At 37.4% G+C, this 15,788-nt stretch overlaps 1 protein-coding gene across 1 annotated transcript in view; it reads right to left on the bottom strand.

The window, feature by feature from the left end:
- The window catches only part of DMD (dystrophin), a 2,317,639-nt gene that overhangs the window by 1,339,314 nt on the left and 962,537 nt on the right, over window positions 1-15,788 (bottom strand). The window contains exons 24-25 of the mRNA XM_063457949.1: window positions 8,455-8,568; window positions 7,553-7,708 (exon numbers count right to left, since the gene is read on the bottom strand). Coding sequence (XP_063314019.1) covers window positions 7,553-7,708; window positions 8,455-8,568 — 270 coding nt within the window. The remainder of the gene's footprint in view (window positions 1-7,552; window positions 7,709-8,454; window positions 8,569-15,788) is intronic.

Here is a 15,788-nt window from a genome sequence, read left to right as displayed (position 1 = left end):
GGTCAGGGGAGCGGCAGCATCCCAAGCATTCTTGGTAGGCGCCTCCCTAACCGACATTATGCGTTGCGCAGACTGGACACGGGAGAGTACATTTAGGATGTTTTATTTCCGCCAATCCTCTCACGCCTCCTTCACACTGTTTAAGTCTAAGCTTTAAAAATGCAAATATGAAGCTTCCTGTCATGTGGTAAAATTGAAGATTATATTAGCTTTAGTGTACTAATAATCTTAATTTTAGTAATGACAGGAGGCGAATATTTCCCACCCTATGGGATCCCTCCCAGGTTTCTCTCGTGTTATGCAGATGATGATTTTGTGTTCAGGAAGGCATGCATGTTATGATTGTATAGTACTTATCAAATATATAGCTTGTAAGTCCTGTATGGTTTGTATACTGGTCATGTTCCTTGAACTATGTTGTGCCTTTAATTATTACGTCTTTGCTTTCGAGTGTATATATATATATTAACAGGTTTCACTTTCTAATATCCATTGGTATTTTCAGGTTCTTAATGTTTATTGTATGCGGACATGTTGCCACACCAGAGACCTTTCACCTTTTTCTTTTTCTTTCAGCGTGAACGTCTTCTCTTCGGGACAAAGACTCACCTTCTATACCATTACACCATAGAACTACCGGAGCTAATGTTCCCTACTATGTTGTTTAACTGTTAACGTAATTTGGTTATGTTTGTGTTGTTATTTGTCATTCGCTTCAAAGAAAGAGGAAGTGATGTCATCGACAGGGCTTTTTATGGGCACCATATCTTTTCTCTGATTGGTTGCTACTGTTTCTATGCTGCTGGAGTTTTCAGTAAAGAAAGATATGCAAATATTTGCCTCCTGTCATTACTAAATTAAGATTATTAGTACACTAAAGCTAATATAATCTTCAATTTTCCGTAATTTTAAATCAGAGCACCAACTCGAAGGGTTAAAAATAAACTTTTTTTTTTGCCTTTGGATGGAGATGTGTTTTCCATCCCATCTGTGCTATATATTCATCCTAAATTTTAAGGGTAACGTTAGTTGTTGGGAATAGCTTGGGTTTAAACCTTCGTAGGGATTTAGGAGTCCACATAAAATCGGTCAGAATCTGCCTTTTAATTTGATTATTTTCCATATCTACCCATTGTGTCCTTGAGATGTATGGAACATGATCCCTGCTACTAGCATAGTAGCTTTATAATAAAGCCAAATATTTGGGAGACATCCCACTCCATTACTTGGAGTGTTTTGGAGCAAGCTAAAAGGCAATCTAGCTTTTTTTCCCATCCAATATAAATGAATTACCAATGGACATATTGCAAGTCCTTTCAGTCCAATATATAGGTAGCATTCTAAAAAGATATAAAATATGAGGGAGAATTATCATTTTATACGTGTTTATTCTACCAAGCCAAGAAAGCTTAAGTCTTGACCATTTATAAATTTTAGTTTAACAAATTTGTATTAATGCTCCACCTGGTAGCATTCGTCTATACGAATGGCGGCCACCCAGGGAAGCACTCATTACTTGTTTCTCTTGCGGTTTGTGGTTTTGACACTTAGGTTGCAAGGTGGGAACATTCCAAACTAATATTCTAAATGAGGGATTGGTGTGGTCCCCGTTCGGGAGGTAAATGAATTCCCTTTGTGGAAACTCTCCCGAACGGGGAGCGGCACAATAAGCGAACTTACAGGGTGAATACATATAAAAGAGTGGGGAAAACCCACGAACAGGCAGCGGTTCTGCCACAGTGTTGTTCTATAATCTTCAGGTATATTGCTTTGTGTCAAAGAACTTCATACTCTCCAATAGAACACTTTGGTTTCGTACTAACGGTTATTTTATTTATATAGGTTATACAGTGTCCCACTATTCGGTATTTGTTTAGAGGTTAAAGCAATAGGATTTAAGGTATATAAAAATATAAAAAAAGAGGGAGTGTTTTATTTTATACATAACATTTAGGGTACTTTAGGTGGAACTGGCTTGTTAGGTTCGGCCCTAGCCCAAACAGTATTCTAAGTTTCTTCTTCTCTCCTCACTGCCAGTGGTCCTGCGAGGCCTGCTCCCGTACTCTATTTTCAGAGTAATCTCAACTATAGGCACCTTGCATAGTTGTGCTGTGCAGGTCGCATAGTTAAATTTCATTCCTGTCAGGTTCATTCTATCTTGACTTTCATAATGTTATCGAGAGGCCAGCAACCCGTCATATACGTTTTCGGCCCCTTTTTTCCATTCGGGCCAAATCATAGATAGAGCCTCTCATGCCACTGGGCAATCACTTTCCCCATTTAGTGTAATATAATTTCGCCACTTGGATTTCTTACTAGGCTACCAGGTTGTTCACGCTTGGATGACTCATTTCAATTTTCCTCTCTCATAGCATGTCTAACGTTTCGATCCAGGGTGATGATTTGTCCCTGCCAAGCACTCCTGCTAGGACCAGTTCTCCCGGCAGACTTAACAATCCTCCAAGTCATGCTTCAAGTTATAAGTCATGGACTATTCCTAAATTCACTGCAGAGTTAAAAAGGAAAAATGTACCTTACCATGCTACTGCTACAAAAGCAGAATTATTCCGGTTACTCAAAGCCAAAAACAACAGTGACAGGCCAGGTCCCAGTGGGGAGGGTGCTATTCCGAATAGCCCGTCTGAACTCCATAAAATGATGTCTTCCCTTATGGCATCCATTAATAATTGTTTAAAGTCTTTGGAGACCTATAACTTGACCAGCCGTACCGAAAACACTAACAGTGTTCCTGTGCCTCTCCTGCACAGAGCCAACCAGTGAATATACCCATTTCTAATCCTCTTTCTCACATTATTACTCCTGCCCACCTGTTGCCACCTAACTTACGGAAAGTTATTTTGGAAGTTAAGGACATTAATTTAGTGTCTCTACTAATAGCTACCCAAGATATTGCAGAAAATAAGACCTATACATTTGGTGACCTCTTTGTTGTCATGAAAGCTAGAGATCCTAGGCTGAACATAAAAATGAGTATTCCTGAGTTAGTTTAAGCCTTTGGTATGTTCAGAGATGTGTTTTGCACTGTTCAGCCACACCGTAGGCAAGAGTTGGATTTGTATTTGCACAAAATGGTGGACCTTGGGCACAAATACTGTGGATTTGCCTATTTCGATTATCATAAGTCGTTTCCCCGCGAAGGCTGAAGCCTCCCTGGCACAGTTTAATGTCAATACAAACAGGAGGCAACTTGATACAGAGTTGTTTTGCATACACTTCGTGGGTCTCAAGGTTCACATCAGCCATGCATGCCACAAACTTATGCCCAAATGATGTTAGTTTACCATCCACTAGTCAGTCAGCAGCACAGTCAGCAGCACAGTACACTTAAAAACCACCCCAAAAGGACTTAAAAGACAAGCTTGGTCGACCGATTATCTTTCTTGGAAAATCACAAGTTTGTAATAACTTAAATGCTGGGGATTGCCGATATAGCACTTGTAGATTGCTACAGATGTTTTAGAGCACATGCTAAAACCATGTGCCCAAACTTGCTCTTGGTTTTTACTATATGTATTAGCTGATGTGTACTGTGATCGTTGCTGCCGCCCAGGAGTGATGGGAGTGAGCACAGGACTTTTCTTTTTGTATTTGTATTCACTTTTTGTATCATACAGCTAGGTTGCAATGCTGCCACCCATCTCATGTGTTCCCTATTAAAGGTTAATAAGTATATAGGGGTGCCTATAAAAAAATACCCTTTTCTGTCTCATTAGAGATATCTTTGCCAGAAGATCAAGGAAGCAAGGTGAAGGGTCAGAGTAGGACCCGTCTAGGGGGGTCTGCCTTGACGATGGCAGGTGGGCATTCCCTCCAGTGGCCATTGGAGTAACTAAATGACCTCCATTAGTTTAAATATACATAAGGATTAAGGAGAGAGTGCAGGTAATTTTTTCTCTTTGTTTTTTACTAACTGTATTAGCTGATGTGTACTGTGGTCGTTGCTGCTGCCCAGGAGTGATGGGAGTGAGCACAGGACTTTTCTTTTTGTATTTGCAGTCATTGATAGGTTCACTTAATTTCCCCAGGGACGGTCCTTTATATCACGGTTACTCTACTTGTTGCACGATCTCCCAGATGACGGTACAAATATTTCCCTAGACGTACATGCCAACATGCATGTACTTAAACATGCAGGAAACATTTCTTTCTTTGTGGAATGGGAAATCTTTGTTGATTACTCCTATTTTGGACAGTACCACAGTGTTTTGGACTGATTCGGCTGCTTTGGTAGGCTAAGCAGCTATTTTCAGTAATGAGTGAGTTCAGTCATGCTGGCCTACTGAGGTGTCACAATTGGAGAATTTTCTCAAATCCTCGGCTGTGTTCGAAATATTACTACTGGTTGTGGCAGCCCTTATGTGGAACCATAAATTGAAGGGACAAGCCGTTAGATGCCTCACAGACAGTCAGTCCAAAGCTCATATCGTGAACAAAGGCAGGTCTCAGTCTCTCACAATCATGAGACTTGTTCAGAAACTAACTTGGTTAGAAGCCTCTGGTCAATTTTACGTAGAATGTATACATGTACCTGGGGTCTGCAATAAGGCGGCTGATTCTCTGTCACAATCTAAATTTCAGGAGTTCTTTCTAATCCACCCTTTTGCAGACCCACACTCCAAGGATCCTCCAGTTTTCCAAGATCTGATTATGGACTAGAATTACTGTTGTCACAGAGTAAAATTCTGCCCCAGGCCGGTTTGTCCTCTAACACGAGGAATACGTACTTTAGAGCCTATGCTATGTTTCAGAGATTTGTTTTTGATTTTCATATTTTCTTTTGGATCAAAAGCAAAAAACAAATGTGAGGAAAGCTGAACTTAATGGACGCAAGTCTCTTTTCAGCTATGTAACTATGTAACTATGTAACTATATAATAAATGTTTTTTCTATTGAAACACTGGTTGAGTTTACTACATTTTGCCACTTCTCTTTAAAGTTAGCATACAATACATTCAAATTATATTTAACGGGAGTCAAAAATCACATGTTAATCACTTTTCATAACAACAAGCCTTTTTATCTGCATATCCTATTAAAAGTGTATTGAAAGGTATACTAAAACTAAAATTAGAGACCCCTCCGAAAAGACTCCCTATCGACAGCAGTAAGTTGTGTGGTATTTTGGATATTGTAGATTCAGCCCCTTTCGAGCCAGATACCAACTTGGTTCTCACAGCAGCCAGTAATCTGTATTTTTATGATTTCTTAAGACCCAAAGAATGTATGGTAACAAAAATATCTGACCTAGAATTATGCATTAAGATATCAGACTTAATTAGGATTCATGATCATTATATTCTGTCCTTGCAACGTACAAAAACTAGTCAAATAGGTCACCAGTCCAGATACCCTACTACCCTACAGGGAATAAGTGGTGCCCAGTTAAGGTTTTTGACATGTTAAAACATTCTCTCTGTAAACTTAAACCCTCTATACCTCTACTTACATTACATGGCAAACCACGTACAACCCAAAAATTCATGTTGCACACTAGATCAATTTTGTAAAACTTGGGCTCAATCCAGCAGCTTTTATGGGGCACTCATTTCGTATAGGAGCTGCTACAGCAGCATCCAGCCACAATACATCCGCACACATCATTAAAAATATGGAATGGTGGAAATCTTCTGTATACTGCAAGTACGTTCCACAACCAAAGAAAGAAATTAGATTGGCTTTCTGTAATATCGCTATATAATGACATGAGAAGTGTTTTAATAAGGGTGGTTTTGCATTATATATTTTTACCCTCTTTTATTACAGGCCTAACCTCTCGTCTCTTCCGGCACACTCCAACCGGTTTTTAGTATATATTAAGTTCATAAGTTTAAATTCATATTTATACTCTGTCGCCTGGTATATTCCGACCACAAATAAAAGGTGGAAAACCTGGAATAGTGGGAGGAATTTAATCCCTATAAAAAACTCCACTAAACCCTCTCTGTACCTGTAGCAACATCGTGAAGTGACCCTCCCACTGTTCCCTTTTCTAAACATAACTACAATCTAGGTGGGCCCTCCTTTCGTCGGTTATGGCACACTCCGACTGACTTTTAGTATATATTAAGTTCATAAGTTTAAATTCATATTTAAACTCTATCGGCTGGTATAGTCCGACCACAAATAATATATACACTGAACAAAATTCTAAACGCAACACTTTTGTTTTTGCCCCCATTTTTCATGAGCTGAACTCAAAGATCTAAGACTTTTTCTATGTACACAAAAGGCCACGTAGTGTACGGTTGTGAGGCCGGTTGGATGCACTGCCAAATTCTCTGAAACGCCTTTGTTAGAAATAACACTTATGGTAGAAATAATAATATTAAATTCACAGGCAACAGCTCTGGTGGACATTCCTGCAGTAGGCATGCCAATTGCATACTCCTGCAACATCTGTGGCATTGTGCTGCGTGATAAAACTGCACATTTTAGAGTGGCCTTTTATTGTGGCCAATCTAAGGCACACCTGTGCAATAATCATGCTGTCTAATCAGCATCTTGATATGCCACACCTGTGAGGTGGAAGGATTATCTCGGCAAAGGAGAAGTGCTCACTAACACAGATTTAGTCAGATTTGAGAATAATATTTGAGAGAAATAGGTCTACATAGAAAAAGTCTTAGATCTTTGAGTTCAGTTCATGAAAAATGAAGGCAAAAACAAAAGTGTTGCATTTATAATTTTGTTCGGTATATATATATCTCATCTCTCATTTTTGATGTATTATCAGCCACCAGATATTGGCAGAGCTAGAAAATATAAGCCATATGGTCTGGATGGGTTTGGTCATCCTTGGGAAAGGGGGTGTTAAGGTAAAGACCCCCTCACTACACCTGTTATTCATGAAGGAAAGCAAATCCCACCAGTAATATCTTTAATGCATTATTATTAACAAATAATCTAACTTTCCGATACTATTCTGCTAAATGAAAAATAACTTAAAAATGAGTTAATATGGATTCTAAAGTTTCAAAAAGGACCACTAAAGTCAACCATAAGGATGTCTAAATTCATCAAATACAGCTAGGGAATTGGATTCCATTTTTCCCTATGAGGAGCAATTGATTAGACACTCATGCATGTATTCCTAAAGCTATAGTGTTACTTTTCACTGTAGTTAAACCACTAATAATTTGATATGATGTATAGCTTATTTTACCGTAATTCAGATATATAACTACTTTAATATATCCCCATCAGACTTACTATACCTTGCCATTTAAAATAATAGGGCCTATGATATTTTATATATATATATATATATATATATATTAGATATTAGGAGCCATGCTTACAAATAAAAATTGACAAAAGCTAAAGACTAAACATGGTGACCTTATGAGGATGAGACACATTAGAATTACATCATAGACCACATAGGTTAAAACAATTATTAAACGTGCAATTAAATGTAAAATGATCAATCTATTATAATGAAAAGAACTATTGATATAAAAAATACATAGACATATATTATTATATTTACAAATTCTAAAAGGAATGAATAATCAAATAGCTTATACTGTACCTGTTTGCATATTTTATCCCATTGTTCATTAAGATTTTTTAGATTATTTTCTAGCTTGGTTGAATAGTGTGGTTCAGCTTTTTTTATCAAGTTAGCTCCAACATCATTAACACTGGTCACACTGGGCTGTATCGTCTGAATGTCATTCACCAATGCCTGTGTAAATACATTAAATACATATAAATGTACTGTGATATTGAAATGAATCTATCAGTTTCAATCAATCAATTATATAGCTCAGTGGCTTCTGTTTCCGCTTCAAATACTTTTTTGTTCATGTACAGACAAGATTTACATGCACCACAAACAGTTATTGTGAAATTTTAATGACGGAATTTCTGCTTGACCTAATTATGCTAAAGTTGTAAGAAAATATAATTTTAGTTAAGGAAATTAAGTTTTTTCTCTAGCAGAAAACTCGGGGTTCTGCTTTACTGGAATTGTCACAGAAAGAAATAGATGCTAGTTATCACAAGGTTTTGCAAAGAAAATTTGCATGAATTCCATGTTTTGTGATTTAAAAAAATATATATTATTAGGAAATACATCCACACAATCAGATTTTCAGTGTTTTGACAAGAATATGTGCAAATGTTAATGTGTTTCGCATTTTGCCCATCCCAAGCATCCTCTATATACATAACAGAAGACTTATTTCATATAGTAACTGCATGGAAAATGTGTGGGATACATTGTGGACAGGTTTTATCATTTTACCTATGAAATAAGAGCACAGCTTTTTTATTTTTTTTTCCAAATAACTTTTGTATTTTTGCAGTTATTGTGAGATTTGTAATTTGTTTGGGTCACTGGATCTGTTCAGTATCCCTGTCTTAAACATAACACGTTTTGTATACACAACAATGAAGGAGATGGTTTACTTATCATATCAGTGTACTTACACTACACTGTTCTAATTGCTTTTCAAGAGCTTCGGAATCTCCAAGTGCTGGCCATTCTTCATTAAGGAAAACGTTCACTTCCGCCATCCATTTATTTAATGTTTTAATATCAGTCTGTCAAAACATAGAAGAAAGTTACAATGAAAGTAGAAACTGCTAATCTATGCCAAAAAAATACTAATTCATTGATTTCATATATAAATTGATGAAAATAAGAAAGCAATTGTTCACGTGAATTTAAAGAAAATCTTGCAATAGTGTTCTAGTAAATTAGCAAACATTTCTTATAGGATTACTCCAACATTTTTGGAGAGGATGACTCTTTTAGGTGGAAAATGCACTATAGAGGAGCCTCCCACGCTCTTAATTTGCCCTCCAACTTGCAAATAAAAGATTTTTACTCACCTTTAATCCAGTTCCGGGTGAAGCTCTTGGCACTGATCTTCCTTGTCCCCTTTGATGTCACTGGGGCCTCGCGCAGTCCAATCACAGGCGTTTCATAGAAGTGCCTGTGATTGGTTTGTTTTACAGGGTCAGAGCACATGTGCATGCTTTGGACTGGCAAGTGGATGGAAGGAGAAGGGAGTGGGAGGAAAAGGAGAGGGAGGGATTGAAAAATAAAATACTGAGGGAAAAGCACCCTTCATCCGTATCACACTGTGGGATCATGTGTGAAGAGTGATAGGGGAAAGCTATCTTCCCCTTGCAGGCACTCTGTTGTCAGTATGCTGTGCATGCTGTTCTGGGCTGGAAATATCATGTGTCCAGGGGGTGCAACTAGCCCCAGCACACAAGTACAAATATCTCAGTATATGTTGTGTTTAAAGCAGAGACACTGCACATACATTCTCCTACCACCATGATCACTTCAAATCCCTGAAGTGGTCATGGTGGTTGGAGTCATTAATTAATGCAAATCCTTTTTATTTCCATCCATCCATCCATGCAACAATCTTCAAACTAATGTCAGAAATCGTAAGACTACATTTTAGAAAACATCATTACGATATGCATGGTAAAATAAAATGACAAATATGTGATAGGTTCTCAAGGTCACAATTGCTTTGCCACTGGCATATTCTAACAACATGGAATACAAACAAATGTATTGGTTGAATTTCAATTGATCTCTGATTAAGTGCCTCTAAGGCTTGAAACACGTAAGCGCCTTGTCTGTACTGCTTACACTGCTGTGTCCCAGCCTAATAATGAATTTCAATTGACTGATTTTATTGTGTATATTGAATCTTCACTGAATATAAGATCCAGTTAGAACTGAACATATAGCACACTATATTGTTTCATGTTGAAATACAAGCATGCAAACAATACTATCATGCTAAAAAAAATAAAAAATAAAAAAAAAGATGGTATGGAATGAAATGAAGGATGGTTTAATTTTATGGATAAAACATTTTGTAGCCCCCCAAAAAACATGAATCATGACATGTCTAGGAATTAATCAGCTGTTTACAAAAGTTAACTTGTCTAATAGTGGTACTTTTTCCAGTTTAATTAATGTGCCCTAAATTCTTCAGGTTGTTTGTAAACTCACCTTGACTCACTGACTAGTGAATATACCACAGAGTATAAATGTGGTCAGAGTTCAGGATAATTGAAAGAACTAAATAGAATGGAATTCTGAGAACTTAAAATGCACATACTGTGCACCCATGAAGCACGTTCTCTAGAGATCTTCAAGAGATTTTCTTCTTTAACAGAGAAAGTTAATTTAGAAATTTGAAGTGCTGAATGGAGATTTAATGACATAATAACTGTGACAATTGAAGAAAGAGCAGTGATGTAGTATTTAACAAGAATGTCAGAGTTAACTTAAAGAGGAATGGTTGGCATTTGGAAAAAAGTATAGTCAATATGTAAATTGTCTGTGACCTTAAATGTGTGATTTACCATTGCGTAACTGTACATTATTGTCACTATCCATTCCTATAAAGCAATTTTACACAAAAGTCAAGACTGATTGAATGCACTTACAGAGGCAGTAATACTTTAACTTTTCATACCTCCTTTGAGCCAATTTTACAGCATCATAGTATTTATTCAACTTTTAAAACGACATCAACTAAAAATTCTCCATCTTATAAAGAAACTAACAGCACACATGAAATAATGCCAAAAAGTTTACTGTATACATAAGTGACACTAAATAGATATCACAAAAGTAACGGTGGATTATATTAAATCTGTGCATAGACACCTTTATATTTAACCCCTTAAGGACACATGACATGTGTGACATGTCATGATTCCCTTTTATTCTAGAAGTTTGGTCCTTAAAGGGTTAAATGGAGAATGCCATACTTCCATACACAAACAAAACATTAAAGTAACAAAGTGCTTAAGATATTTTATACAATAATCTTAACTGTAACAACATTATTCATCATAATAATTCATTGGTACACAATGGAAGCAATATGTAAATATTTGAATGTTTTACAAAGTGATGACTGCCCCATTATTACTAATTATAAACAGAATACAATAATCTTTTTGGTATGGTAAAACGGTGCTTATTATAGCATACGTTCTAGGTTAAGATAATGCAGCTTTATAAAAAAGATTCTAGAACCTAACTGACTAAGAAATATGTACTTGAAAAATATCCTGATTAGTATAAGTCCCATGGTTAATAATGCAGACATATGAACGTGAAACAAAACATTGTATGTGTCCATTGCAAGAAGTATATAAAGCAATGCACTAGTCAAGTGTTGTCAGAGAAGATAATAAGATGATCAACCAAGAAAGTTAGTGACAGCTAGAAGGATCAGTAGAAAGGAGTACTTGCCAAGTCTGGTTAGTATAAGCTGGGAAGTCAGTTAGTGAAGCAGCAGAAGTAATATCAGTGATATTCATTCCAATTGGTCATGCTGCTACCATCTTCTGATAATGCTGGACCTATTCCACACATAGGTCATGAGCAATCTGAAGTGAAAAAGTGCAAAGACAAATGCAGATAGTGCCATAGGGTTTAATAAAGTGAAATTAGAAAACAGTTGAATGCTCATAAAAAGTAAATGGCTGATCTAGCTCACCGCAAAGTCAATAGCTTGGTGATTTAGTCGATTTGTATTGGTTTTGCTAAATCTTTGGAAAACCATCTCTGCATCACATCAGTGAAGTCAGATTATTAACAGCTCAATGACGTCTGATACTTTATAGATGGATGTATAAGCTTGTAATAATGCTCAGTAAATGAACCCTGGATACTCACAACTGAGTATATCTTACTGTTAAAAAACAATGGTTGTCATCAGCAAAATATTTGCTAATGAATAAGAATGGCAAATACTAAGAACTGTGGGAGATCAACAAATTAGCTACCTTTTCTTCAATAAAACAAATATACTACATAAGAGTTGAAAGTTGTCCATACTAGCATTCTACGTAATACGTATTTTTATGTTAGATCATCAAATCATTTAAATGCAGACACTAGGCTAACACTAGGCTGTAGTGTTGGGCCACTGGAATAGAAGCAGATGAGCAAAAACCATGGTTTTGTCTGACATTGTGATAAGCTAGATCATCATTTTACTTGTGTGAGTGGACCATTTATCTTTAATAAACCTTGTTGCTCTATCTGCTTTGTCAGTTGCACGTGTTCATTTCAAATCATGAATAATCTAGTGTACCTTATTTTGAGAGTTTGTGCTCTTTAATTCACAGATACGTCACCCTCAGTTTGTGAAGAAAACTTTATGATTATACTTATGTCAACTTCATGATTCTTTTTTTCAGACTTGTCTAGACTGATCTTGAAGAACTTACCTGTGTTAAAAAATAGCCCTTAATAATAGTAATAATTTCCCCTATTATTTCTTACATTAGGCACTTATTCCTTCAAAATGGCATGGGTTTCAGTGTAATCTATTAAAGAAATGCACAGTAACTAGAGACAGTATATTTCCCTACAGCTAGGGGTTTGCTAGGAACCATAAGTACCTGGGATTTGAGCTCAATGGAAAACACGCACTCCTACTTGACTTTACCCTGAAGTATCTACAGTTTGATATTCCAAGAGTTGCTCGCAATCATCTTAAAATATATCTGGAACTTGGGATTTTTCTGCATGCTTTTTCAAAGATCCACTGTGGACTGGACAAAGAGACATGCAAAGAACCTCTTATGCACCAACACATCGACACATTCAAGAACTTATAGAAAAAAATAAGTTTAGGTCTGCAGATAGAAACAGACACTAATACAAAGTCAAAGACAGAAATAAAGAGACACACAGACAGGCATGAGCACACATGCACAAACATACACATTCATGCACAGAGGCACAAAAATAGACACAAATAATGACAAAACTACAAACGCATTACTGCATGGGAAAACATACAAAGACACAATCAAGCAAAGAACGATACACACATGCACATACACAAACATCCTTGCAAACATGCAACCATAAATGTCCTAGCACATTCATTCAACTTACCCAGAAAAACATTCACAAAGAGACATGCATACAAATGCACTCATTCACAAAGACATAAGAAGTACAGACACATTCCTGCACATATAATCCTATGCAGGCATATAAAGAAGGCTTATTGAAAAAAGGCACATTTAAACTTTCATGCACAGACAGAACAATACACAGAAATGCTCATGTACAGGCACACTTTTGCACAGATGTGCACACAGGCATACTCATGTGGATAAAAAGACAATCATACAAAGAAAATACATAGACATATTGTGACGGAGTACCATGCCCACATGGACCCACCCACTTGTCCAGTCACAGTGGACCCCCAGGACTGTAGGGGCTGGCTGAGGACAAGTGCTGTTGCGGGCATTTCCCAAACAGACTATGTGTCAACTCCAGACAGCAGCGAATATGTCATGGAAGCTCCCATGCTACAGAATGCTGGAGAGGCATAACAGCTAGCCTCCTGCCCACAGACTATGGGCCTGGTCACAGACAACCGCAATGCCGATCGATTGTCCCGGCAAGGAGATGTATAACCCCACTGCTACAGTCGTCCACGGGGTTACCCGTTAGAGCAACCCCTGGCCACCCTCTACAAAAAGGGGGGAGATGAGTCACGGGAGATGGGACTCCTCGTACGTGTTCCCTTAATTATACTTTGTATCGTCTAATGTTTCCCTGCATTCAAATGGAATTGTTCCCTTCTGTTCAGTTACTGAACAGACTCTGTGTGATCCCCCTTGTTAACACCCCATAATCACTGACCACCCCTGTTGTAAACCACAATACAAGCATTCCCTGGATGGCGTGATTTGTTTGGCGCAAGCCACAAGCTTGTGGCACAATGTTTGTGACTGTTTTCCATGTACCTAGGTATCTATATCTAACAGGCATCTGTGTATTGTATACCTGTATTATACAGCATTCAGTGTGTGTGCCTGTATTCTACATAGAGCAGTGTGTGTGTCCGGTATTTGCGGCTGTGGGTCAACAAAGGTGGGGCAGCTGCTCTATAGACTGCAAAGTATAGTTAGGTGTGAAATGTATTCTGTGTGTTAATCACGTTAAATGCTGCACTGTGAGTGACCACCTCCTGTGGAAGCCATCAAGTCTATCTACTACAGCAAAGGGGTGTGTTGATGTAACCAGAGATTGCACTGAAGGGACAGGGGGTCCAACCAAGATAAGCTTTTGTTGTCATGGTGTGTTAGCAGAGGAGGAGGTGGTAACTAGTGTAAGGAATCAATTTGTTGCTTTGTAGTTCTTTCTCTGTGACCTGTTCTGCATTCCCATAAATTATTGTGTTTTTCTCTGAAATTAATAGTTCTCTTGTTTTAACCAATACGACTGGTCTTGTCCACTATATTGGGGAATTTTACAAGGTTCCAGAGGGCTAGCATCACTGTATGCTGTAGCTGAATCGAAGACCAGCAGAGGATTAGAGAAGTGGAAAACATTATATGAGGAATATCAGGAACCAGGGATACTGTGCTTCTATATTGATTACACATGAGGACTATACAAAAAAATACATATTTCTTGATTATATATATAAATGGAAGAAAATAAGAATGCAATTGTCCATATGCATTAAAATAAAATCTTAAAATTATGTTCTAGTAGACTACCAAAAAATGTGTTACTTTTAATCCTTTTTTATTCTATCTATCCATCCACGCAAGCATCTTTCCTCAATCTTCAAACTAATGTAATCAGTTGTAGGACCACATTTAAGAGAGCAGCATTTGTCTAGGGTGCTAAGGATACTATGCTTCTACATGATGCATTGCTTACACATTACTATAACCTGACTACTCTAACTTTACAATAAAGAGTTAAGAAGACTTGACTGCAACTGCAGCACCAATGTGTAAAAATGCTATCTGGTGCCACCTGTATTTTCCACAAATGACAAAGTCCACTGGTACAGGCATTCTTGATGTGTGGCTTGTCCCTTCCACAGCAGTACAGGCATATCCCGCTTTACATACACTCACTGTAAGCACACTCGCGAGTACAGACATACATGCGAGTGTACGTAAAGGTGCCTCGCGAGTACAAACATTCCCGCGCCTCTTCTGTCCGCAAGTGAACAGGAAATGGAAGGTATTCTCGCCCGGAGCAGCTCAGTTCAGTGTCATTGGGGCAAGAACTTTTCACACCTTCTGCCATGGCACAAGTTAATCATCTCAAAGTTATAATGCCTACTCCTAGCTGAACATATATATATATTCTTTCTTTTTTCTGCCCCTATATTGTCCATATTCTGCAATCGGCTGCCATCCAGTGAAAGGGTTTACCCTGCCATTTTCCATAACTATGACTTTGCAGCTTAGCTGCATTAGCCACAATTCTGAGGATTCAAAGTTAAACCATAAATGCTTAAAGTGATGAAGAGGTGTTTCTAAACAAAGTGTGCAACTAAACTGCTAACAAATATAAATTGGCACTGTATTGGCAGAAAATGGCCCAGTGGGCAGGTTTATTTTACTTTTTCTCCCAGTTTAAGGTTGTCAGATGAGTAAAACATTAAAGATAAATGGTACAATCTGGAATGAGAATTTTTTTTTTTTTTTACTGTTTGTTTTAACTGAATAAAAGCCCACTGGAAATCACTAAATAAATCACTGGAAATAAAATCACTGGAAATCTGCAGTTGCAGTATCAGTTATGCCTGTAAATTACTATTGCAATGCAGTACATGCATTGGGAAGTGAAAAAAGGTATTTCTTCACTTTAAGTACATTTTCGTTTAACATGCAAGCTCTGCTCCCATTGTGTACTTAAAAGTGGGGTATGCCTGTAGAATTATAGTTTATAGAATAACATTATTTGAAAAAGTAGAGCCATTCCATCAAACAAAACC

Source organism: Pelobates fuscus, chromosome 1 (genome assembly GCF_036172605.1).
Source record: "Pelobates fuscus isolate aPelFus1 chromosome 1, aPelFus1.pri, whole genome shotgun sequence".
Taxonomy (NCBI): domain Eukaryota; kingdom Metazoa; phylum Chordata; class Amphibia; order Anura; family Pelobatidae; genus Pelobates; species Pelobates fuscus.
This window is presented reverse-complemented; position numbering and strand designations above follow the sequence as displayed.